Source organism: Rousettus aegyptiacus, unplaced genomic scaffold, assembly GCF_014176215.1.
Source record: "Rousettus aegyptiacus isolate mRouAeg1 unplaced genomic scaffold, mRouAeg1.p scaffold_m13_p_15, whole genome shotgun sequence".
Lineage (NCBI taxonomy): Eukaryota > Metazoa > Chordata > Mammalia > Chiroptera > Pteropodidae > Rousettus > Rousettus aegyptiacus.
The window spans coordinates 39,730,414-39,758,230 of record NW_023416290.1 but is presented as its reverse complement, the minus strand read 5'-3'; the positions used below and the strand labels follow the sequence as shown (position 1 = coordinate 39,758,230).

Genomic DNA, 27,817 nt, shown 5'->3' with positions numbered 1-27,817 from the left:
TAATTCTCATTCAGTTCTCTGAACATTGGCATAGTTGATGGCAACTCCATAAAAAGACAGCAGCAAATTTAAGCTCACAGAATTTACTTAATTTATATAATGATATACAGTATGTTAGTCATAGGTTACGCCAAGCTGCAGTAACAATCCAACCCTAAAATTTCAATGGATTAACAGATGAAAGTTTATGTCTTACATGCACAAAGTGTGCTGAGGGCCCAAAGGTTCTCCTGGGTACCTTCATTCCAACTTTTCTTCAGGGAGCCAAGGCTGCTGTGTTTGTATCTATGCCATCTTAAACAGATGGCTTCTAGTTCACTAAATGAGAAAAAGAGTGATCTGGGGGGTTGTTGCACTATGGCTTTTAAATGCATCAGTCAATAGATACACATCATTTCTAACCACTACACATTGTCCAAAACTAGTCTAACTTCAGGGAAACTGCAAAATATGGGGATGAGGGAACATAAGGTGACTTAGTGAATAATAAATATTTCTGCCACACATGGCTGGTAGGCCGGAATCAAAACAGTGAAATGTATGCCTATGTACTCCAAGGCTAAATTTACCAGATAAAATATAGGTTGCCCAGCTAGATTTGAATCCCAAATAAATAAATATTTTAAGCATGAGTATATCCCATGCAATGTTTGGGACATACTTATAGTAAAAAATTGAGCTTTTTTTTTTTTTTAAATTAGAAATGCAAACTTTTATTTGTTAGATCTGGCCACTTTATCCAAAAGCTGTTTGTTTCATTCAAGACTAAAACCTCTTGCTGATCTGAAGTGGAGAATTATTGCCCCACCTAGCAGTATTTTAAAATTTCTAGTTAATGCAAACACATATGGAGGTTGAAGTTCATAGCCACTTACCAGTTTACAACTGCAGCTATACCAACTTATAGTTTTAAAAGAATTCCTAAAATCAAATAAAAAACTTGAATCTCTGTAATTCCATCACCAACTAAGGTCGTAGCTAAACTTCTGCAACTTTTTAAATAAATTGTTTGAATCTCACCTTTCCTTTGCAAACTTAGGAGGTTTGACTAGTAAATCTTGAGAGTATCCCATAATGCTATTGTGTTACTTTTGTAGCAATGTATCAGGATATTTATAAATATTCATGTTGCCATTTACGACAATATGGATGGACCTTGAGATAATCATGCTAAGCGAAATAAGCCAGACAAAGTTGAAAATTACATATCACTTATATGTGAGATATAAACCTAAAAGTAATAAATGAACAGGACAAACAAACAGAAACTCATGGACATGGACAATAGACTAGTGGTTATAAGAGGGTAGGTGAGAAGGGGTAGGGAGGAGGTAGATGAGGTAAAAAGGGTTAAATAGGTAGTGACAGAAAGAAATTTAACTATGGCAGGTGAACACACAATGTAAATATATATATGCCTGACTGTTAAAGTGTACATCCGAAACTTACCAGATTTTGTTAACCAATGTCACCATAAAAAATTAATTAATTATAAATAAATAAATAAATAAATAAATGTGCCATAAGAAAGAAATTGGAATCTTTGTGCACTGTTGGTGGGAACAGTGCAACTTACAACTTCCAGGGAACCAGTATGGCAGTTCCTCAAAAAATTAAAAACAGAATTACTATATGATTTAGCAATCCCACTTCTGGGTATATAGCCAAAAAGATTGAAAGCATAATCTCAAACAGATATTTGCACTTTTATGTTCATAGCAGTATTATTCAAAATGACCAAGATTTGGAAGCAAACCATGTATCATTGACAGTTGAATGCATAAACCATATGCAATCTATATATAATGGAATATTATTCAGCCTTAAAAAAGAAGGAAGTCTTATTATACGCTACAACACGGATGAACCTTGAGGACACTATGCTAAGTGAAATAAACCAGTCACAAAAGGGCACCTACCAAATCATTTCATTTATATGGGGTATGTAAAGTAGTTAGATTCATAGCAACAGAAAGTGGAATGGCAATCGCCAAAGGCTAAGAGGAGGGGGAAGTGGAGATGTTGTCTACTGGGTAGAGTTTCAGTTTTGCAAGAGCAAAACTTCTGGAGACCTATGCACAACAGAGAGAAGATGTGAAATACTATGAAACACATTTTTAAAATAGTTAAGATGGTTTTAAAAAACTTTCCAAATTATATATTTTAAATATATGTGGTTTATTGTATGTCAATTATACCTCCATAAAGCTGTTTAAAATATATATTGATACGTGTAATTTTAGCCAGTGACTAAGGACACAGACTCCAAAGTCAGACTACCTGGCCTCAAATTCCTGCTCTGCTACCTACTTGTGGTGTGACCTCAAGCAAATCATTTAATAACTCTGTTCCTTATCTTTCTCTTTTGTAAAGTAGTGTTTATAATAGGACTACCTTTCAGAATTGTTCTTTGAATTAGATGAGCTAATAGTCATAAAGTTCTGAATAAAATGCACTGACCTCAATCTCGCTCATTTAAAAATTTTTTATGTATTTTTGTTTTCAATTACAGTTGACATGCAATATTATTTTTTATTAGTTTTAGGTGTACAGCATAGCGGTTTTACATTATGTAATTTATGAAGTGATTCCCCTGATTAGTCTAATACCCACCTGGCACTATACATAGCTAATACAGTATTATTGACTGTATTCCCTATGCTGTGCTTCACATCCCCATGACTATTTTGTAACTACCATTTTGTATTCTTAATTCCTTCATCTTTTTCACCCAACCCCCTCCCATCCGGCAGTTACCAGTTTGTTCTCTATATCTATGAGTCTGTTTTAGTTTTATTTGTTTATTTTGTTGTTTAGCTTCCACGTATAAGTGAGATCATATGGTATTTGTCTTTCTCTGACAGTTCGTTCAGTATAATACCCTCTAGGTCCATCCGTGTCATTGCAAATAGTAAGACCATTCTTTTCTATGGCTGAGTAATATTCCATTATATCTATGTACCACTTCTTTATCCAATTGTCTATTGATGGGCACTTTGCTTACATATCTTGACTATTGTAAATAGTACTGCAGTGAAATAGAGGTGCACATATCTTTTTCAACTAGTGTTTTGGTACTCTTTGCATAAATACCCAGAAGTAGAATTGCTGGGCCATGAGGTAGTTCTATTTTTAATTTTTTGAGGAAGCTACAAACTGTTTTCTATAGTGGCTGCACCAGTTTGCAGTCCCACCAATGGTACAAAAGGGTTCCCTTTTCCCCACATCCTCGTCAACACTCGTTTTTTGATTTATTGATGACAGATGTGAGGTAGACATCTCATTTTGGTTTTAATTTTCATTTCTCTGATGATTATTGATCTTGAGCATCTTTTCATGTGTCTATTGACCATCTATTTGTCCCTTGTGGAGAAATACCTAATCGGGCCCTCTGTCTATTATTCAATTGGATTGTTTGTTTCTTTAGCTTTGAGTTGTGTGAATTCTTTATAAATTTTGGATATTAACCCCTTATTAGATTTATCATAGACAAATATCTTCTATTCATTACATTGTCTTTTTTTCCCTGATGGTTTCCTTTGCTGTGCAAAAACTTTTTAGTTTGATGTAGGTCCCATTTGTTTATTTTTTCTTGTTTCCCTTCCCTGAGAAGATACATCAGAAAAAATATTACTAAGAGCAATGTCAGAAAGTTTACTGCCTAGAAGTTTACTCCCAGTAAACTTTCTTCTAGGACTTTATGTTTTTGGATCTAACATTTAAGTCTTCAATCCATTTTGAGTCTATTATTGTAATATAGTATAAGAAGGTGGTCCAGTTTCATTTTTTTTGCATGTATCTGTCCAGTTTTCCCAACACTATCTATTGAATAGACTGTCCTTACCCCACTGTATATTCTTGCCTCCTTTGTCATAGATTAAATAACCATACAGGTGTGGATTTATTTCTGGACTCTCTATTCTGTTCCATGGTCAACCTCACTCTTGCTGTATCTCTACATACAAATGTTAATAGACATTATTTCTAAGTGATTGTTCTACCTGAGATTTTACTTTTTTCTTCTAAGCTTATCTGAATTTTTAAATCTTTTTATTACATATAATTTTTACATGTATGATTTTTATAATTAAAGCAATAAAAGGTTTTTTAAGAATACAAAATAAGTTAGATGGTCCATGTAGTTTAGAAGTTTGTCCCTCTTGGTAATACTAAATAAATCATTCTGAGCAAACTTGGGTTATTTATTTGAGAAATCCTTCTAATATTTTTAGCACTATGATTTTAAAAAACACTGTAAATGTATATGAGAAAAATAAAAGTTACAACAGTCTGCAACTATTATGAAAATTATTATAATATTTATAATCCCCTAAATTTTTATAGTCATGTCATTAATTATTAGAGCAATTTCCTAACTGTATGTAGGCGGGGTGACAATAAAAGATTAAATGCAATGCTGCAGATGTATTTAATAAAACTACCTTGTTGACCCATTATTTTTGCAGCACTGGGAAAAGCCATGGTAGAATTGGTGCTGATCCTGCTTTTCCCTTGGACAGAGTCAGTTCTGGCCTGCTCTATCTCTCATTACTGTGATGACGGCTGAATCCAGATGCTAAATACTCAAGAGACACTCCAATACAGTGTTAAAGACTCTGAACACTTCATCCCCAAAGAATGTAGCATTCCAAGAGAAAACAGGCCTCCTTCTGAAACTGGTAAAATTGTGAAGGTGTGTGATAAATGAGGCATCAAAATGAGAGGCCACAAATTCTTAAGGGTGCTCTGTCTCTCACAGTGAGTCCCTGCTCCTCTCACCAACACAGAAACAGTCATATATTTTAAATTATAATAATGATGATGATAATAATAAGGCTTATAAATATACACTAGTAGAAGCAATAACAAAATATTTTTAAACGTAAAGTGTTACAATAAGCTATTATGCAATTAAGAAGGCTGTTCTCGACCAGAGACTAAATAGCTAGAGATAAAACTAACAATCAAAACATGTGAAATATCTTAAGCTACCTGAGAAGATTTTTTTGAGAGGATGGGCAAGAATATTTTGTCCTTAGGGCACAGGCTTCTTTCATTTTCTTTCCTTCTTTCCTTTCATTTCTTCCTCCTTCTCTCCTTCCTTCCCCCCCCCTTCATTCTTTCATTCCTTCCTTTGTACAGACATCTTCATATTCACACAAAAAGATACAGGTGTTTAAAAGTATCATTTACTTGAATCATCGACTTTCTAAAGAAATACAAAATTTTTTAAATCTAAAATAATGAATTTTATCTGTAGAAAAGACAACGAAACAATGGCTTATTTTTCAAACAAATAAATTTGACTATAAACTAGAATGATTGTATTTCAAACCAAAAGTATGTAAGAGATTTTTTCTAAAATGACTAGTGCCTAAATTTGCTAACAAAAATTGCAAAATAATCTGCTTTAAAAACAGAAACATATGAATTATGACATGTTAATTAAAATTTGCTAAATAAGAGGTTTATTTATTTTGCTAAAGCAATGTATAACTCCTGGTATTTTTTGTTTCTTCTTACTTTTTACTGCAGTGTTACATAAAGTATACAAATAGAGTATACACCTTGATGAATTCTTATGTTACAGTCATGACCTGCCGACCATATCAAGATAGAGAACCCTTAAAAGACAATGTTTCTTCAATTTTAGGAATATAAGTTTTCCCTGAGGATATTGTTTAAAGTGTACATTCCTAGGCCAACTCCCAGGGATTCAGTATCAGTGGGGCTAGGATAAGGTCCCTGAGACTGAATGTTAAATAGGCACCTCCATCTGGAGAGAGCGCCAGTGAAGGAAGCCTGACTTGACTCGGAACTCTAGAAGTTCCACTACTCTCGACTTGAAGCCAGTGAGCAAAAGGATACAGGAAACTTAAGAGGACAATTTAAGGATTTTGAAACTTCATGCTAAGAACAATGAAAAGCTATTGATTGGTTTTAAGCAGAGGACCATACGATCAGGCTTTCGTTTTCAAAGGGTAACGTTGTCTGTCGTATGTAAAATAGATTACTGAAAGTCAAGCATGGATACAGGAATGTAATTAGTAATCTTTTTAAATAGCATCAGGTGAGATGATACAGCTTCCACTGGTGTAATGACAGCGGATGAGGAGAGAAATGGATAGATCTCAGATAGGCTTGGAAGATGGATCAAGAAAAGGGAACATAATGCAAGAGCCGGATCTTGAATTTGGATTCCTGGGACACACACACAAGTGAAGATGTTACCCAAACAGCTGAATAAATGATCTGCAGCTCAGAAAAAAGAGCCTGATCGAGAAAGAAATTTGACTGTTTTTTTTTTTTTTAATGTATCATGGTAGTAAATAAAATAAGGCATAGCTGAGGTACCAAGAACAGATAAAATGACTCAGGAAAAATAAAAGTGAGAAACAGTCAAAATGAAAATATTATCTATGTACGAGGTACTGTATATGATTTGAGGGCACAACGGTAAGATAGGGTTCCTAGTTTACTGTCCAGTGGAGGAAACATACGCTTTAGCAGATCATATACTTCTAACCTGGTAAATGACAAGAATATAAAATGCTGTGCGATTCTGGAAAGCTGAATAAGAATTAGCCAGAAGAAAGCTTGGAAAGGCATTTCAGAAGAAGCAATAAGATGCGCAAAAATACTGAGTCTCGAACCAATGACATATGTGTGTGATCACAAGCAGTCCAGTAGTATGAATGCACAGTGGTTGACAGTCACGCAATAGGTCAGACAAAAGAAAAATGCCCTCGTTATGGCAGGTCTTGCATGCCCTGCCAAGGAGTTTACGATTTATTTGGTAGGGACAGGGGTTAGGACATGGTCATATTTGCATGTTGTGGAGATTACTTAAAGCCAGTCATGGATGGTGAGGGAGAAGGTGAACACAGCAGAACTGGTCAGGAAAGAAATAAGCTCCTACATGTATACAGAGTCGTGATAGGGATGAAGAGGAGTAATACACTTCATAAATATTTAATTCAAAAAGCCTGAGTGGAAGGACATATTTGCTTAGCCCAAGGTTTCTGCCCACCTTAAAGGCATTTGACGTGGATTCTGGAGAGAAGGCCAAAGCCCAGGTTTTAAATCTCTGAATTCCTATAAAACAAAAAGCAAAAATAAGCAGACAACAGCTACAAAAGCAGAGTAATTGTATGGAGAAGCCAAAACGCCTGGGCAAAATTTGCAACAAAGCTAGAGGACCCGCAACAGTTGCCGATTCTCAGAGGGAGTCTGCGCGGGAAGAAGAAGGAAGTCAGTGGGCGGTCGCTGCAAAGCTCAGGTCCAGCAACAGCCGCAGGTGAGCTCAGGTGCGGGCAGGTGCGGGCAGGTGCGCTGGGCCACTGCGGTAGCGGTAGCGGTAGCACAGGCCGCTCAGGGCTCAGCGGTCTGCAGAGTGCAGCCAGCACTTCGTTCGCTCCCGCCTGGAAGACGCTCCAACCCACAGGACTTCAGGGGCCTGAGCAGCAGAATCCCACTGTGCCTTCAAAACTGTGACTTGCTCCAAACTGGGACATAGCCCCACAAGGAAAAGATGCCACGAGTGAAATAAATCTCAGCAGCACCTGGACAACTGTGACAAAGTAAAGGTCCAGGGGGTTGGAACCTGGGCCAGGGAATCCCAGAGAGCAAGCCACCAAGGTTATGACCACTACACAAAACAACAGAAGAGGGAGCATGCTGAAGTTAGAAAAGTCTTTCTCCACTCGCCTCGCTATGAAAGTTCAGGAAAAAAGAAAAAGAAATAAAGAAACAAAAATCAAATTTCCTTTAGAAATGAGCACGAGGAGAGTATTGTATTGAGGGGAAATCCAATACAAAATTATTATAAGAACAAAGAATACAGGACGAACTAACATCCCTACATACAAGGAAAGCCGGCAGGGAGGAAGATGTGCCCACAAAACAGCCTTAAACTGTAACCTACCATTTCCAAAAGAGCATTAAAGACATGACTAAAATGAGTCAAGATGTGAAAAACATTATATATCAAAATTAGAAAAGCTCAGCACTGAGGTGATAGAACTCAGAGAAGTATTATAAATAAATTATTTCAGAAAAAAAGATGAAACTATAGGAATATAAGAGCAAATAAACACGACAATGCCTTAAGAGAAATAGCAAGCATAAAGAGGAATTTTAAATTGTTTTTAAATAAATTGTTTTAAAAATCAAAAAGAAAAGAATGAGAGAACACAGCTAGCACTCAGATCTTTGCCAGCTGCTGCAGAGGGAGCGCTTTGCTTTTTACCCCCTGCTGCTTTACAAACTTTCTCTTAGGCATCTTTGTATCTTGGGGCCCCACTTGGTTCTTGTCACACGGCAAGTACAGAATACTTTTGTTAAATAAGTGGCCTTTAACTCCTGTGATAGCTCTCTCATCTCCTATCTTCATGACTAGAGGAGCCTTCAAAGATAAGAATAACACTAACCCAGGTCCCTTCCTTCACTGGCATTGAGTTAATTTTCCACTAGGAGGATAAAAAGGAGAGCTCCCTTTCAGAGATCAAATACCGGTAATCACAGCATTTTTTCTTGTTCTTTCCTTTTTCAACAGGTCCACTTTCTTGTGCCCATTATATGTAAGTAAGCTTTTTCTATGATGTAAGAAATTTTCAGGACACAAATATATTCATTCATCCCAAATCACACAGATTAAGTAACTCAAAACAAATAGTTATGCGACAAATAGTTATTGGGCAGTAATGAACAAAACCACAGATTAGGTTCTGCCTTCATAGAATTACCCTGAGGTAAGAAGCATGTAAACCAGTAAACAAATAAACACAGCCATTATAGATTGGAATAAACACTGGGAGGGAAATAAATATGGTGATGCAATGTTGGGAGCTATTCTAGATAGCACAGTCATGGAAGACTTCTCTAGCCATATCCATAGTTTCCTATAATCTGCTTCGTTTAAGTTTCTCAAGTGCCTCCCCATGAATCCCAGTTGTTATTTCTTTTTGGGACTACCTACAGGTCTTCTTTCCCTTTTCTTCATTTCCTCTAAAAGGTGGATGGGTATAATATAAATACAACTCATTTCTGACCTCATAGAACTCATAGTTTAGTGGAAGAGACATGTAAACAGAGAGGTAAATACAACATGACAAAGGCATACCACAGGTATGAAAGGCATTACCCTTCTTCCTATTTAACTCTTTTTCCATGGCCTCTGGAACCCCTGGAACTCCCTGTTTTCCTGTTTGGGTCCAGGCTGAAATTCCCCCTGGCTCCCTGCATCATCTCAATATTTACATTTTATTTTTTGGCTAGATCAGAAGAAACATAATTCCCTCATAGCCGGTAGATCCTAGCATCGGCTTGAGATACATAACTTAAAGTAACATGAAAAATTTATTTTAGAATTTCTTTCTTAAAGAGCCCATATTTTTCACTTCAAAATTTTCAAATAAATGCTGAATAAGATTTTTAGCCAGATAATTGAAGCTGACTATCACACAAGAGAATGTATGCAAATGACAATTGTCATTCTTAGAAGTCTGTACTGCCTTTCAGTATCACTGAATTTCTATCAGTAAGTAAGTTAATCAGCCATGTTGGTCTAATAATCAGGCAGTGAGTGTTTATTTGGACTGCAGGAATTTTTAAAGACAAATAACACAGACACCGAGTATTATATAAAAGACACAGAGAATTGGAAGTATTTGAACAGATACATGGGTACTTTATGTTTTGAAGTAGCTAGTGGTTTATATTACCTTGTCAACTCTTAGATTCATCGCAGTTCTTTGAGATTCCTCTCAGATACTCTTAACTACTGGGAATTGCTATTTTTCCTGCAAAGAACGGGGTAGCCACATTCCAGAGCCCAGGATTGGGGACAGATGAGAAAGAGCAGTGATAATTCCTCTGCCCAATATCCTTCACTTCACATATTACAAGGTCCTAGAATAGAGTAGAATTAGCTGTCAATTCCAGCTTTATATGAGGTGGTAAGTGAAGAAAGAAGAGATTTAAGTCCTCTAAAAGCGCCTTCTCTCTGTGTGATTCTTTAATGAGGATGACAGCAGGGCTGAGGCTTCTGGAAATTCTCACACAGGCATTGGTTGTAATCAGGTCATAAGGAGTTTCAATAAGGTCCCTCCAGAGCAAGGCCATAAGGTTAGGAAAAAGTCACCTGCTAAAGACACACTCTACAAGAAGCAATAATTATTTTGGAAAATAAAACTTAGCAAACACCTAGCTGTAAAAAGTCCCTGTTCTTTCCATCTAAGTAAATCATTCCATTAATTCCGTACACACATCTCTATCATTGCACTCACCACACTGTAGTTTAATTGGTTTATGTATCTGTCCCTTCTGCCTAACCATGAGTTCATTTACGTAAGAACAACATTTCAGTTGTTTTCTTACTCTCAGAATCTAGCACTATGTCTGGCACAGAATAGGGGCCAATTAAATGTGTTGAATAAATGACTAGAAATATAACTAAAGAAGGTAGACAAATTAAAATGCAGTAGGCATCTGCATGCAGTATATAAAAAGGATTATTGGATTAAAAACAATATTATTTAATGGTATTTGGAAATATCTAAGAGAGCTAATCAACAGACATGAGCATTCTAAAAAAAAAAATGTAACATCTACAGTAGACTATTGTCAAATATGAGTGAATTTCTTTCAGGAACACGTAGGTCTGGATATCCAGGCTCTGTGTATTTCTAGAGTATTTGTTATGTGCCAGGAGCTAAAATAGGAATCGAGGCTATAAAGACAGATATTCACAGTCTTTCTACTCAAAATGTTTAAAGTCTAGTAGGAGGAAACATGTTTATTAAAATGGCTCTAAGATAAAAGTTTGTTGCCAGCAGAGAGAGGCAGAAGGAGGGAGCGATTACTTCTGATATGTTCTATAATAGGAAACACAGAATAGGGAAGATGGTGCTTCATTTGGGTCTTATAAACTGAAGATGTGGTTAACAGAGTTGGAGGGGGATGAAGGGCATTTTAGACTGAAGGAGCTGCTGGAGAACAAGAAACAATAATAAACTTGGTGGCTTCTATGAGCAGAGTTTAGCATGGAAGGGGTGTAGGGTTCTGGAGAGATAAGGTTCTAAAGTTCATATGGCATAAAGTTGCTCTATACAATATGAAATAGGAAGTGCAAAGTGTATTAGTTCGCTAGGGCTGCCATAACAAAGAACAGCAGATCCAGTGGATTAAACAACAGAAATTTATTTTCTCACAGTTCTGGAGGCTAGAAGTCCAAGATCATGGTGTTGGCAGGGTGGTTTCTTCTAAGGCTTCTCTCCTTGACTTGCAGATGGCCATCTTCTTGTGTCTTCAATGGTATTTTCTCTGTACATGTTTGTGTCCTAATCTCTTCTCATTAAGACACCAGTCATATTGGTTAGGGCTCACATAATGACTCAATTTTAACTTAATTCCCTCTTTAAAGATCCCATCTCCCTAACCCCTAGAGCCCTTAGAATATAAGGCTCTAGGGGTTAGGGACTTTGACAAATGAATTTCTGCCGAGGGGAAGGGGGCACGCAGCATTCACAATTCAACTCATAGCAGGGTTAGGTGTGAGTTTAGATCACCCAGACAGGGTGGAGGATAAGCAGACAGGTGCAGGACCAGGGACAAGGAGACTATTGCAGTAGTCTATAAGAGATGATCATAGCCTGAACTAGAAAAACAGAAAAAGGTGTATCAAATGGAAATATTAAAAGTCACGAGAAACTGGCCTTGCAGGATAGAATTCAAACTCCTGAGCAGAGTTCACAGTGCCCTTGACTATTGACCCCTACATGCAGACTCATGTCCTGCCACTGAACATTATACATGCTATCCTCTAGGCACAAAGACCTCAAAGCCTCCAATGACACTGTGCTTTTTCTGCAGGCTAAGCCTGTGTGTGTGCTTTTCCCTCTGCCTGAAACATTTTTCCCCCTCTTCTTAGGCAGCTTAAGATCTATTTAGTAGAGGTAATCAAATGTGGCCTTCCCCATGAAGTTCCAGCTTTCTCTGGTGGCAAGTCACTTCCTCTCCTGGACTCCCAGGAGCACTCTGTGTATAGACTCTCTCACATTGTGCTAAGAATATTTTACTTTTACATGCTTGCCACTCCCATTAAACTTTAAACTCCTTGTAGGCTGGAATTAGTTTCCTTTCTTTGTTTCCCCAGAGCCTGAGACGGTGATCAGCAAATGGAAAACATTCAATAATACTTTAAGAATGTATGAGAATCAAAGTCTTCACCTGATACCACCTAGATACTAGCAGGTGAGCACTTGTTTGTTCTTCCTTTGTAGTATCTCTTTCTAACTAAAACACTAGGAAGAGACTAAAGCAAAAAAGTCAGATTTTCCATATTTGGGGCTAAATCTCTCTTATAAAAAGAAACAAGATATTTTCACAAACCAGCAAGGAAAATTCCAGAGGAAAAGCCAGGCAAATCAGCAGTGTTTCCAATCTGTCACCACTTTAATCCGTCTTGTAAATCACTTTCAGTTTAATTTTAAAGGACAAAACACCACTGTCTCCATGTCTTTTTCTTTTTAAGAACTTAGTGAGTGGCTCCCATTGCCTATCTGATCAAATCCAAGTTTCCCAGTATGGTTTGGAAAAAATTCCACAGCCTGGCTGCATTTCATCTATACAATCCACTGTCCACACAACTGTCAGACTTACCTTCCTGAAACACAGATAGAATTGTGCACGTTCACATTCAAACATACTTTAAGGCTCTTCATGACCTCAGATAAATTTCAAATTCCTCCATAAGCTTTCTACTATTTGGCCCTGGTTTTTCTTTCCTGGTATATCTTCAGCTAACTTCCCAAGTTGCCTTTCTCAAACATTTCTTACATTTTCCTGTTTCTCTGTCTCTACAGTGTTCAAATTATTCTTGAACAACCTGTGATACTCTCTTCCATATTTTGTGAAAGTCAGCAGTCCTGACACAAAAGAATCCAATCTACCAAGCTTCCTGCAATTTTTTTCTACCCATATTGAGAATCAATCTCTGAGCACAGTCTGATTGGGATCCCATGATATCTCATATTCCTTACAGCTTCTCATAATACTCTTATCTTTCCATGATAATTATTTACGGGTTATATCATGTCTATCAACACACACACACACACACACACACACACACACACACACTTTTAAAACACCCTCCCAAGACCCCATATCTAATGCTCTATTTCACTGCTTCCCTTTATTGTAAAATTTCTCGAAAGATCTGTTTACATATGTTGTTTCACTTCCTTTCCTCCTATCTTCCAAGCTCACTCCAAACAGACTTTAATCCACCACTCACTGAAACTACTTTTACCCGGGGTCATCAATAACATGTGTATTTTCAAAGCCAATAGGCAATATTCAGTCATCATCTTGAAATAGCAGCATGATTTGACACAGTCCATTGCTCCTTGCTGCTTGAGCCACTCTCCTACTTTGGTGCCCGAGACACCACTTGTCTTTTGCTCCTCTTCTTCTCTCTTCCACCTACTAGCCAGTCCTCTGACTTCCGTACTTGATCTGAACTGTCCCAACCTTCACAAGTTTAAGCGCCTAAGATTTAGGCCTGCTCATCTCTTCCCAACACTCTCACTCTCTGATCTCATCTAGTCCCATGGGTCTAAATTCCATTAATACACGGACAAGATCTAATTTTCTCTCTGTAGCTCTTACCTATCTCCTGAATTCCAGATTTATATGTACCACTGACTAATCAATATTTCCACTTAGATGTCTAACAGGCATTCCAAATATAACATCCAAAACTAAACTTGATTTCTCGTCTCTCTAAAATATGCATCTCTCATACCCTTCCTCTTCTTAGCAAATGGCCTCTCTGTTCCTCTAGACCTCGGAATCCTCTTTGACCCTTCTCTTCCTCATCTAAGCTCTTAGCAATTTTTGCTAGCCTTGCATTCAAAACACATTTAGAATTTCACTACTGTCCACAACTCTTTTAGTGCTACCTCTCTGGTCTAAGCCACCATAATCTCTTGCTTGAATTATTTTAATAATCTATTAACTGGATTCTGTATATATTAGTTAATATCATTTTTTTAATTTGTCTTCTCCCACTTGAATATAAGCTTCTTTAGAGAGGTGGTTTGTTTTATTTACTGCTGAATTCCCAGGACCTAGAACAGTGCCTGGAATGTTGTCAGTATTCAATTTACATCGAATGAGTGAATGAATAATTGTCACCTATTAGAAAGCTTCTGTGGCCAGTAACTAGCTCTGATTATATATTCCCATTAACACCTAGCTTAGTACTTTTCATATGATAAAAATTTAAAATGTTTGTCAAATTAAATTGCATGTTATTTCTCTCTGCTTCTTAAAGATTCTCACTGTTCCTTTTCAGTGGAAGCCTCACTTTTGCTGTTGAAGCTCATTTTTGCTAGAAGCCTCAGTTCTTGCTATTTCTTTAACTTCCTCTTTTCCTATCTATATTCTATTACAACTTAAGTTTCTGGGCTTCCAGGAAACTCAGATTACAACTCTCATTTCTCAGCTCTTAGTAGCTATCCCCCACAATTTAGCAGCCTATATTTTCTGCTTCATGGGAATTCTGCCTTGCTTTCCCAACGATACTGTAAATGGCATAGTGGCAGAGATCATATCATACTCCCAAATCCTTGAAAACATATAGTACAAAGTTATATGCACGGTAAGTGATTAACAACTATATCCACTGATTCAGAATAGTATCTCCACTTGCATACTAGACATCATCACTTAGATATTTAACAGGGATCTTATTCTGCCTCAAATAGAATTTCTGATTTTAGCACCCATACAAATTACTTCGCCATTCTCCCCCATATATTAGTTACTATAGGTATCCAGTTTCTTAAGTCCAAAGTAATCATTTTTTAAAAATTAAACTTTTATTCTAAGATAGTAGATTCATATGCAAGTTGTAAGAAACAATAAAGGGAGATCCTGTGTACCCTTTACATAGTTTCGCCCAGTGGTAATATCTTGCAAAATTGTAGCACAGTCTGGCAGTTTCTTAAGCAATTAAAAACAGTTACTATATAACCCAGTAAGTTCACCTCTGGGTATAAACCCAAGATAATCGAAAACATATACTCACATACAAACATGTACACTAATGTTTATAGCAACATTATTTATAGCAGCCAAAAGGTAGAAACATCTCGAATGTTCATGAGGATGAATGTGTAAACGATAGGTGGTATATCCATAAAATGGAATACTGTTTCATCGTAAAAAGAAATTAAGTACTGATACATGCTACGACTTGGATGAACTTTGAAAATATTGTTAAGTGAAAAAAATTAGACACAGAAGGCCATGTATCATATGACTTCATTCACATGAGAGTCCTGAGTAGGGAAATCTACACAGAAGGAAAGCAGATTAGTGGTCGCTTAGTGCTGGGAGGAGAGTGAGCAAGAAAGAGATGGAGAAGATGAAGTCAGAGAGGTAATGAGTCTAGAAGATCTAGGGCTTTTTAAACCATTAAAAGATATATCTTTTACTCTGAGTGATATAAGAAGGCCTGTAGGGTTTTGAGCATAATTTGACTTTTAAAAGTCACTCTGGCTGCTGAATGGAGAAGAGACCACAAGAAGAAGAGAGAAAGCAAGGTGATTAGTGAAGTGGCTATTCCAAAAATCAAAGCAAGAGATGAAGATGTTTTGGACTGGGGATTAACTTTGGAGGTGGTTAGAACTGATTGGACCTGGATATGCTGTAAAGATTAAAACCAAAGAGAAAAGTCTAGGATGACTCCAAGGTTTTGGGTCTGAGCAATTGGACAGATGAAGTTGGTATTCACTGAGCTGAAGAATGCAAAAGGACAAGTTTTGACAAGCTACACATGAGAGTATGTTTTTGGACATGATAATGTGGAGATGTTGGGTAGGCAATTGGATATATTTGAATCTGCAGTTAACTGATAGTCTGTGTTGGGGTTTATAATTTGGGAGCTGTCAATATGTAGACTTCATTTAAAGCCATTAGGTAGAACGATATCACTTAAGGCATTGGCTTGATAGAAAACAGGTCCAAGACCTCACAGCACTCCAAAATTAATAGGCCTGAAAGATGAGAAGGACCTAGCAAAGGAGACTTCAGGGCATTTATTATAAAATCCACATTACCTTAATCATTATAGGGGTCTTCTCAAGTCTTTAACCTCACTTTCCAGTCACAAGGAATATTGTTTTTTTTTTTGAAATATACCAAGTCCTTTCCTGTTTCAGCGCCTTTGTTTTTGCTGTGCCTTCCACCAGGCATGTTTTCACTTAGGCTCTAATTTTGGTCACCTCCTTCTCTTCCTACAACTCTCAGCTAAATTGTTACTCATCTAATTCCCATCTAATTTTTCTCTAACTACCTTAATTCAAAAGGCCCAACCCGACTACCCCACACTAAGTTATGGCTCTTGCTATAATCTGAAATTATTTTACTTATTTACTGTCTAGAAACAATTTAACAAATATTTACAAAATTATTATTGTATGCCAAATGAAAGCTCATATTCCTCCTTGCATGTGACTTCCGGGAGCGCACGGGCTTCATTATTTTGTCCTCTGCCGTATTCCAATGCAATCGACATTGCCTAAGCAATCAATTCTGAGTTTTTAATATTTATTAACGGAACGGATCTCACGACACCGACTAACCTGCAAACAAGAAATATGCCCACCACTCCGCTCAGTTCCAGAGCAGCCCAGCGCCTTAGAGATCTCGCGCATGCGCCACTGTTCTCCGAGTGCTACGGCCTGAACCCCGCCCCTTTCCTTGGACGAGTTTAACCACTGCGCATGCGCTTCGGGGCCTGTCTGTCCTTTTGTCGGCGCTATCAATAAAGTTTTAGTGAGCAAGGACTCTCCTTTTCCTTGACAACATGGCGGAGTACGACTTGACTACTCGCATCGCGCACTTTTTGGATCGGCATTTAGTCTTTCCGTTGCTTGAGTTTCTCTCCGTAAAAGAGGTGAGCGGGGCTTTGAACGCGAGGAAGTTGTGGGAGCGCGTGCGATGCGGGGCAAGGCCGAAAGGCCGTGGCGGTATCCCGCGGCCTGACACGTGTGAGCAGCCGCGAGTTTGGTCCCGGGACGGACAGGAGGGACCAACCGGTAGCTTAAGAGTCGTAGGAGTCGGTTGATACCGCGGAATTTGGCCCTAAGGAGGGGTGAGGTGACAGGTGAAACACGGGAGAATGCGGTCTTAGCCTCACTTCTGGAGGTGCCAGTGCCCAGGGGACTTCCGCGTCAGTTCCTTTCGGAAGTTGACTCCTCGCTGTTGCCTTCGCTGTGGTAATGCTAGAGCCTTGCTTCAGGCCTGCTTCTAAAAGCATATTGGGAGGTTTAGAGATTTTTATCGTTCTTTCCGAAAATGTAGGAAGGGTGTGCTTGGCTTGCCGGATGGTTTGGAATAATTTTCTTACACTTAATTGAAATATGTAGCACTTCTAATTTTCATAAAGTCGTGAGTTCTTTGCATTGTGTTTCCCGGTCTTTCAATAAGTAGCCACTTTCTACAAGCGTAACATGTTTTGTCGGATGGTGATGGGGACTCCCATCCCTCCCGGAAAAAAAAAAAAAAAAGCAAAACAACCTCCCCCCCCCCTTTTTAACCTAAAAGTTGTTTTCCAGTTATATATATATATTGAATTGGTCGTTAACGTTCATTTAGCTGGTTCGAGCTATCTTTAACGAGTACTATGTGGTTCTGGTACCTCATTTTAAAAATGTCTCAGTCCTAAGAGTTTTGAAATATTGAGCTTAGGTTATACTTTGAGTTTGGGGAAAATTTGATGCATTTTAATAATTATAATAAAGCACTGTTACTGTAATGAATAGAGTAGAATACGGGCCAAGAATGATAAGTGAATTCTATTCTGGAAGCAGGTTACAACATAGGTCTACTTAGGGTACTCATTAGATTTGGGGAATAGACTTTATGTTCCCAACAGCTATAGAACAAAAAAGCCATACAAAGAAACATTAAATTGTTCAGATAACTTTTCAAGTCTTCTGGCAGTTACGGTTTATAGATAAATTCATACATCTTTTTCTAAACATATAGACAACTCAAGTAGTTGATGTTAGGGAACAGCAAAGCTCATTTTCAATAAATGTTTGAGGATGTCTTACCAATGCAAAGCTTTATTTTGAAAAGATATGTTTTTGCCTTGATTTTTCTTTACATAAGATGTGCTCACACCTATGTTTTAGAGTTTGAATATAATAGGTCGCCTTCTGTTTTCATATCTGGATAAGGATAATTCACCACAGATCAAGGAATAGAGAAATACCATATTATGAAATTCTTTACCAGCTATTGTAGAATGCTTCTAAACTAACCAAACTTCATATTTTTTGTAATGTGTTCTTTACACTTCGGTTTTTCAAGACAGATACAAGGAGGAATATGTAAGTGTAAATTAGTGCTTCATAGGACAAGACCAAAACTGTGAATGACAGCTGAGAATCATAGGAGAATAACTCTACCCAAGATCTCCCTCCTTGGAAAGAATGGTGGTAAAATAGCCATAATACATCAGGAGAAAGGCAGACATGCTGGAATATTTACTTAGCAATTACCACGTATAGGGCTACAATGGACTTGTGATAAATCCGTGATAAAACCCAGATATCTCATTCCTAAAAAGTTATCCTTTAGAGATGATATATGCCTACAATTATAAGGCAAAAATTAAGTGTCAGAGAAGTACTGGCAGAATGCTATTAAAATTGAGACTTTATTCAGTTAGCAAAAGGACTTTGAGGAAGAGAGGTTTTGAGTTTTGAAGACTAGGAGAGTCAGTGATCATGATACATGAGGGCAACAATTTGATATATTTATACTTTACTGGAGAATATAAGCTCCATGAGAGCAGGAACTTTGTTTTCTTTGCTGTGTTCTCAGCACATAAAATAGAGTCTGGCATAATGATTAATGAATGAGTAAATAAATACATATTTGTGTCTACTGTTCTTTATTCTCTTTTGATGTGGAAGGCAAGGTAGTGTTTAGGAACCCAGGCGCTGGATTCCTACTAGGATTAGGATCATGGCTCTGTCATTTAATACCTTTGTGTACTTAAGGGCATTTTCTTTCTTAGCTAGGCTTTTTCTCCTGTGTAACATGTTGGTACTGCCTCCAACCTCATGGAGATTACATGAGATGATGTATATAAAGCACTTAGCTTTCTGGGACAGAGTAAGTACTCCCAAATGTTTTCTACTAGGAGGCTAGGCCATTCTGTATGAGAGGGAAGAGAACACCAATAGCAGGTTTACAGGAGCGAGGTAAAGACTGGAAATGGTGACTGAGGAAACCAACCAAAGACAAGTACAAGGATTGGTAAGTGTGGAGGGCTCAACTGAGATTGGAAATTTCATTTATAGTACTAATGATGGTCATTCTCAGTGAGAGGACAGTGGAAATTTACTGGGGTGGTGTAGAAATGTTTGGAGGTAGGCTTGCAGATAAATATTAAAAGATTAATAAAAAATTGTTGATAAACAGAAAAATACAAATGATACTAAATATATCTTGCCTAGTTTTGAAACAGCCAAACATAAAAAAAGTAGGTGACTATTTTTCTGGAGCTAGAGATTGACATTGAATTGTATTAGAAGAAAATTAATGGAATCAGTGATTCTGCTAAAGAGAAAATCTTTGAAATAGCTAAAAATGATAGCTAAATTTATGTAGAGAGTTACGCCCAAAAAAGGTGATAAAAAAAATTAGAAAAGCAGGGGGTATGATGAAATGAAGCATTTTAATGATAATGGTGGAAGAGGGCATGAATTTAAATTGGAAGTCTTAAGAGATGAGGTATTGGATGAAAGTTGTAATTTGCAGGATAAAGGAATTTTAAGGCTTGAATTTTTAGAGAATCACCAATGTGGGTGTAGGATTTATAGAGGGTAACAGGAAGAGATGCCAGAAGAACATTTTTAATCTGTTAAAAAGTAAGCATTTTCAAGAGATTAATAGACCAGAGGTTGGGAAACTATGGTCCGTGGACCAAATACAGCACTCTGTGCCTATTTTGTGTGGTCTGTGAGCTAAAAGTAAATTTTAACAAATGTCTGCCAACGTTCAGGACTCTTCCTGAACGTTGGCAGACATTTTCAATTATAGAACACAAATTTTGTGCCCCAATTAAGTAAAATAGTTCCTGCTCAAAAAGAATTTCATTCTTCTCATTAGTAGATCTATGTTTCAAAAAGAAAAGTGTGGATATTTGTTTCTTATGGTACTTATGTATACAGTATCCTTGATTTTTGCTTCTTGACTTACAAGGTCAAAAATATTTACTCTTTCTTTACCTCTTGGGTACCTAGCAGCAGAATTACTGAATCAAAATATATGTTTAACTGTAGAAAATTCAAGCAGCTTTCCAAAGTGGTTGTACTCCTTCCAGCAGAATAAATGTTCAGTTACTCTGCATCTATCTGCACCAATACTGGAAATGTCAATATTTTTTAGTTTTTAGTGTGATTTTAATTTGCATTTCCTTTACGATTAATGAGGTCTAGAACCTTTTCAGATATGTGTTGGTCATTTGGTTAAACTCTTGTCATAGGCCTGTTAAAGTCTTTTAGCCATTTTCATTTGGATTGTCTTAACTATTTTGTTGGAATTCTTTACGTAGTTTAGAAGGTTTGGTATTGATTTCGTGGCCATACCATTTGACCACCTTCGTGTGTTCTTTTCACAAATGTGGATTCTTCCTGAATTTTTTTCATTGACAAACTTAAGTACAAAAACCTTTTCTTTTGTCGAAGCTTTATGTTGATGACTAGCTGATTAAAAATTTCCTTTCTTTCAGTTATTATCTCCTTGAATATTGTTGTATAGAATTCTTAAATATTGCTCAATGCACTTCATGTTTATGTGAGTTTGCTTATGTGGTCCCTATACTATGGGTTAAATTATATTTCTTGAACTCTTAACAAAGCAAAAATCTGATATGACATGGTTGACCAATAAGAGAATAGGTACTACTTATGTTTTAGTCGTGTGGATGGGGAGGCATTATAAAGAATTGTAACTGTTTAATGAGGAAATATGTAGGGGTAAAGGAGAGGCTAGGTAGGTGTCATGTGCATGTAGAGACACTAAAATGGTTAAAAATTTATGAGTTGATTTCTAATTATCTGGATGTGGAGAGGAGACAACTATGTGTTTACCAGAGGAGTTGGTATGGTTGTTTACACACAGTCTTGTTCTAGAAAAGATAAAAGGTAGATTGTAGGGACACATTAAAGTAATATAATAAATCAGAAGTAGGTGAGAATGGCATTGCAGTGTGTAATTACCTTCATATTAAAATTATTATGTAAACAATATTCTTATGTCTCTGTAGGTTGATTGTTTGCCTTCTTACAAAAAGGTGAATTAATAGTATGAAGTATTTTATTTTAAAAAATAGTGTTTGTTTGTTTTGGGGAACTTCAGTATATTTATTAGAAAATAATTTTCTCTTGCAGATATATAATGAAAAAGAATTATTACAAGGGAAATTGGATCTTCTTAGTGATACCAACATGGTAGACTTTGCTATGGATGTATACAAAAACCTTTATTCCGATGATATTCCTCATGGTAAGTTTTGTCATCAGAACTGAAGCTTGTTTTGTGAAATGAGGATGTGTGTATTAAAATGTTGTGATTAGTAGAAGAGCTTTAGCCAAAAGTCTTAATAATTTTCTGAATGATTTAAAAGTCTTTTGGACGAAGATAATATTAAAGTTATAGACCTTCTAAAGCATATTATTGTTTCACTATAAAAGATGTGAAACTGCTTTAAAACATGGTCTTCACATACCTTCAGTTTATAGTGTATATCATCAAAGTTGTGCTTATGAATCAGATTGTTACATTAGAATTATCTGAGAATGTGTCAGTTGGCTTGCTAACTTTTTCAGTTGCCCTCTTGTGTGCTGTGGAGATTTATTTTTCATTTTGAAGCACCTGAGTATACAGCCATGGTCTTCGAAAGTATGGTCCTCAGTTCCAGCATCACCAGTTCACCTGGGAGAGCTTGTTAGAAATGCAAATTCTCAGGCTGTACCCCTGATCTTACTTAATCAGAAACTGTTGGCTGAGGCCCAACACAAATTGTAGAACAACTTTGGTGTGATATGTTTTCCAAATTCTTGTTTTTTGTGGTAATAGATGTTCCTTAAAAAAATAAAAGGTGGTCCTATAAGTTTGGAAAATACTATATCATTTCTTCTACACACATAGTATTTTAAGAGAGTCAAAGAACTCTTTTAGTAGGGAAATACAATTTACTTTGTTTAAATTGACACTTCTCAAAATTAAATCACAGATCCCCTTCTTTGAGAAATACTGTTCTAGCATATACTTTGTGATAAATAATGGAGAATTATTACATTAAGCATAATCACCTTTTGACTTGTATTACAGTTACCTGTAATAACATTAGCTTTTTAAATTTTAGTTCATGATCAAAAAGTAAACTTTCTTATTGAAACTTTAAAACATGCTAGCAAGGTAGGTTATGTGTGAATATTCTCTTAACTATGAGGCAGTTGAAACAACAGAATAGGGTTTGAGAGCTTGCAGAACTACGTGATAGTGAAAAGAAATTATTGACTAGATTTAAATTCCATTTAACCTAGTTGAAAACCTGTAGTAATAATACGCAAACTCCCCTGACCCTCTGATCAGAAACTATGTGATAGTACTCACCTGAGAGAATTCATTGAGAACAAATATAAAAATACTGGGAATGAAGTCTCTGAAATGTAGAATTAGATCATTGTTTCCTTAACAGGCCCCCCCTTTTCCCTGTCTCCTTTCCCCCAGGCTATATTTGTATATTCCCCAGTTTCTCTTAAAGAAGAGGATTCCCTCTTTCTTTACATGCCTTTGCAGTGGTAGAAAGAAGAAATGTGAGCTGGAGGAGTTACTGAGTTGATGTTTACTGGTATATGAATATATTAGGGGTAAATACATACATGCACAATTTAAATAAAATGAAAAATTTCCAGAGACATTTTCATGAGAAGCAGTATAGTTTAACATTCTAGTACTCCTTTGCATTTTCAATTAGCTTTGAGAGAAAAAAGAACCACAGTTGTTGCACAGCTGAAACAGCTTCAGGCTGAAACAGAACCAATTGTGAAGATGTTTGAAGACCCAGAAACTACAAGGCAAATGCAGTCAACCAGGTAAACTCTCCTTAATCTGAATTCTAAATATTCTCTTTTCTGGATTAATAAAAATGTTAATTAAAACTTTAAATGAGTCCTTTTTCTATTTGTTTATTTTCATTTATTCTTACTGTGTTGGGGCCAGGAAGTCCTTAATAATAAATGTTAACACTAAGTACGTTTTAGAACTTCTTTACCATTTACCCATATCCAGTTCTGCATCAGTTCTGCCTCCTTCTGACCTTGCCAGTGGACATTTGGCAGTGACTAGAGATAGTTTTGGTTGTCACAACTGGAGGGGTGATACTGGCACCGAGCAAGGAGAGGCCAGGGTTGCTGGTAAACATCCTACATACAATACATCAGACAATACCCTACATCCTCCCCCCTCCCCCCCAAAAAAATTATTCAACCCGAAATGTTGGTGGTACTGAGGTTGAGAAATGACTGTGCCTGGGCAATAACCTAGCGCACATGGGTTGCTAGCTGTAAGGAAAACCTGAGCTCTCTTTATCAGTTTGCTACATTCTCTCATATCCTTCCAGCCTTGATGCCCAGCCCAAGGAGGGTAGTGTAAGACCTGATAAGATTATTTTATTCCTAACTTCCTCTTAGCTAGAAATAGACTTATTGTTTGGTTTCCAAGGAAACCATGTTGGCTTACTCTGACTTAATGTATATCACTAATTGAAGCTCTTGAGGTTACTAAAAATGTTTAAAAATAAAATCTAAAATCAAATATTACTATTGTGGTAAAATTAGGTACCAATGTGTTCACTTGAGGAACTGCTGAAGATTTTGCCCTGTTGTTCTTATGATGTGTGATCAAGTCAAATTTTTAGAGAGATTGAGTCTGAGTTTTTATTTATGGTTTGGGAAAGTGTTACCAGGTTTTTTTTAAGAAAAGCAGCAAATACTACACTATTACTATATTATGACATATGCTGTACTATATGATATTACATATATATACATGGATAATATATATACATACACAGAAGAGATGGCTATCATATAATATACATCTATATTTATAGCTATCTGTGAGTATATTATACAAAACTACTTGTATATACTTATAAGGAGTAATTATAGACGTTAAAGTCACATGTAAGTGTCCACAGAGGTATAGCTGAATAACCCAGAAGTTAGGGTACAACAGAAAATTTAGGATTTAAATTCTAAATTTAGACTAGTCACTTAAATGCTGGAAGGTAATGGGATTGGGCCGTGAATTATTTTAAATACTTATTTTCAGAGTAATGACCTCTCCCCATCAGTTCCCCACTTTTAAATTTTATTGAGCATACAGTGTTGTACTTCTCATCCTTTTCCAGAACTACCTCATCAGCCAGAGGACAGTCATTATATGCCTAAGGGATGTGAGGAATGTAACACAAAGTTGCTCATTATGCTCCACAGCAAGTGTTTAAGTTTTTTTGAAATCTTTTTATGTTAAAATTTCATGCACGTTTCATATTCAGTATTATATCCATGTTAATTTTAGTGATAACTACTCATTAAATCTTTAAGTAAAATTATGTTCCTGAAAGGCATCTACAATATTCCTTCTTATGAGAAGCGTAAGAAAATGTATGGACAATAATTATATAGGGCATACAGTATAGATGTCATGTAAGTTATGCATGATTTATTAATTCATAAATTTGCCAGATAATAGTCCTTTATTTTGTGAAAATTGTGAAAAATATTAACAAATTTATGAGGGGGAAAAATTTACATATAGGATTAATTCTACTAGTTTATACAGTACATTTATTCCAATCTATACTAAGAATATATTATTTATTGGAAATGTATCCTCAAGAGAGTAAATTCAAAATCTCTTCTATTTATGATGGGATTATGTCCTCATGAATGCATTGTAAGTTGAAAATATAAGTCGAAATGCATGTAATAATACACCTAACTTCTGAACATCATAGCTTTGCCTAGCCTACCTTAATTGTGCTCCGGATACAGTTGAGTGAAATCATCTAACACAATGGATACACTATAGAATGTCAATTGTTTATCCATGCGATCACATGGCTAACTGGGAGCTGTGGCTCTCTGCTGCTCCCCAGCATTGTGAGACAGTATCACACCACATTCTCTAGCCCAAGAATAGATCAAAATTCAAAGTGCCTATCATTTTTGCACCACTGCAAAGTTGAAAATTCCTAATAAGTCAAACTGTCTTAAGTCTGGGACCAATCTGTACCATTCTTAGTAGGTTACCACCTATGTAGACTATTGACCTCACTATAAAAAATAGTGTTGTAGTTTTATTTTAAAAACTTAAAAAACAAAACTTTTAAAGACCTTACCTTAAATGATGTGATAAAACAGAACACATGATTTTCAGTTAGGAGTAAAGAAACCGGAAAATGAATTTTAAAAGTCTGTAATTCCTGAGTTCCTATTTGTTGTTCAAAACATGTAATGTCATTTATTTCATTATGGAGATCCTATATTCTGGTGTTTAGGTACAAAAATATTTAAAATGGCTTTACATGGTTAAGACATTAGAAGTTGATTATGCTTATTTTGTCTGTTTTGGACATAAAGTGCAATAATTTTTGTATTTTTATTATTAAGGGATGGTCGGATGTTGTTTGACTACCTGGCGGACAAGCATGGCGTAAGTAATGTGTTTAAATGTTTTTTAGTTGTTTTAAGGATAATTAAAGAATAGTGCTGTATAGATAGGTTCCTGGCTTGACAAGAATATAATTTCCACATTAATATATTAAATATAATAGCTGGTATGTTTTGAAACTTTTGTTTTTAAAAATTGGTGCTGATAGGAAAATAATATGCTTATACTTTCGATAACAGAAAGTCTCAAAACTTTTGTTTTTTCCAGAATAATCAGATAGTCATTAGCATTTTATATTTCTGATGGTTTAACAAGTAAGTTAAGACAGAACTTAATTTGAATTAGAAATACCTTGAGCAATAGAATTAATATTTTGGCTGCCTTGTGGAATACAGTAGTTCTTGATTTTCTCAAGGCCTTCATAAATCCCCAAATTTACAAATAAAGGAATGTTATAGGCTTTTCTGACCATCTCCCAATTTCCTTTCTCTTGTTTAAACTCAAAGTGTGAGACTTTGCATGCAATTACTTTAACTTGCATTCAAATTTTGTCTCATTTAACAATTACTGTAGCAAGAAGTTTGCTGACCACTGTGCACATTACTTTTTCTGGTTTTCATGAGATCGTTTAGTGGATTTGTTAAGGATCTGGTTGGGAGCCCTTAGGTTTCTTCACTTTCACTTTGCTTGCATCAACTCTTAAGAGTTGACGTATTTTGGGACCAGTTTTCACAGAGAACAGTTTACTATACATATTATTTGTACAAAATCACCAAACCTAACAGGGTGATCCATATAATCGGTAGTTTTTGAAGCTCAGTCACCAGCTAAGGAATTCACATCAGACCTTCAGTAGTGATTCAGGTTTGTATTGTAACAAAGTAGGTATCATTACAATTCATAACTCTTTGAGGCCATAACTGTTAATATTAAATTCACCAATTCCTAATGAATGTTTCAAGGGTTATGTGGTTTTCTGAGAATGTGGTATTTATTATTGGTGGCAACTTTTGGGATACTTTGAAAGAATTGACTTCTGAGGGCATTTAAAGGGTAAATGGGTTGAATTTTAAAACTCAAAAGAACTTCAGCCTTCTCTCTCTTTATTTAGTTTAGGCAAGAATATTTAGATACACTCTACAGGTATGCAAAATTCCAATACGAATGTGGAAATTACTCTGGAGCAGCAGAATATCTTTATTTCTTTAGAGTATTGGTAAGTTATTTATTTTTTGTCCTCCCTTGTAAGAGTCTTTTGGATCCTGAGAACATGTCTATAGATTCGATCTATTATTTTCAACAGTCATTGGTAAAAAGAGAAAAAGAACTTTCTCTAACAGAAGCCAGATTGATATAGGAAACCTTATATTGGAGCCTCAAAATTTGGAGGGAGATTGAACTTGTTATTGAAATCCCCTAAAGTGGGAACCACTAGTTTGTTGTTTTATGTCTAATTGTATGATTTTAGCATTAGCACAATTATATCATGGAATGAATTTGTTGAAATACTACTGTACAGCATAGTGAGTGGCACACTGTGAGGGATTAATAAATATTTGAATAAATCTATTTCTGGATAATTCAGTTTATTATTCTAGATAATGAATCCAAAGTTCAATTTTGAATGCTATATGTATTCCCTAAACTTGTTATATACAACTGTGGAAATGATATTTGAAAAGATTTTATACCTTAATAGTAACTTTTCCATTTTTATGTCTTTATCTATTAGAATATAAAGCTTAATTTATGGCTTTTTATTATGCAGGGGGTAGATTGCTTTAAATGGTACTATTAGAGCAAATTCCTAATCATAACATGCCCTGTTATCTTCATTTGTCTATTTGACAAGTTTCTAGATTCATTGCTTTTGTTAGAGAAAAAGGAACTTGTGTGAAGCTAAAGAAAAAATTATGCCTTCAAATTGACAGATTTCTTTCTCCCTCAGCCTTCCGTTTAGGTAATTGTATTAAGAAATACCTTCTAGAGTTATCAAAATGCCCTGGTTTTAACTAGCCATTCATTTGAGAAATTATAATTTGTT

At 36.1% G+C, this 27,817-nt stretch overlaps 1 protein-coding gene and 1 long non-coding RNA gene across 2 annotated transcripts in view; one reads left to right on the top strand and one right to left on the bottom strand.

Moving 5' to 3' along the window:
- The window catches only part of LOC107517841, a 60,013-nt gene extending 43,274 nt beyond the window's left edge, over window positions 1–16,739 (bottom strand). Inside the window, exon 1 of the long non-coding RNA XR_001598668.2 lies at window positions 16,653–16,739. This is a non-coding gene — a long non-coding RNA (uncharacterized LOC107517841). The remainder of the gene's footprint in view (window positions 1–16,652) is intronic.
- A 38-nt stretch (window positions 16,740–16,777) lies between these two features.
- EIF3E (eukaryotic translation initiation factor 3 subunit E) overlaps window positions 16,778–27,817 on the top strand; it is a 44,932-nt gene continuing 33,892 nt past the window's right edge. Inside the window, exons 1-5 of the mRNA XM_036232971.1 lie at window positions 16,778–16,966; window positions 21,480–21,594; window positions 23,072–23,189; window positions 25,773–25,815; window positions 26,885–26,989. Of these exons, the coding sequence (XP_036088864.1) occupies window positions 16,877–16,966; window positions 21,480–21,594; window positions 23,072–23,189; window positions 25,773–25,815; window positions 26,885–26,989 (471 nt within the window). The 5' untranslated portion in view covers window positions 16,778–16,876. The remainder of the gene's footprint in view (window positions 16,967–21,479; window positions 21,595–23,071; window positions 23,190–25,772; window positions 25,816–26,884; window positions 26,990–27,817) is intronic.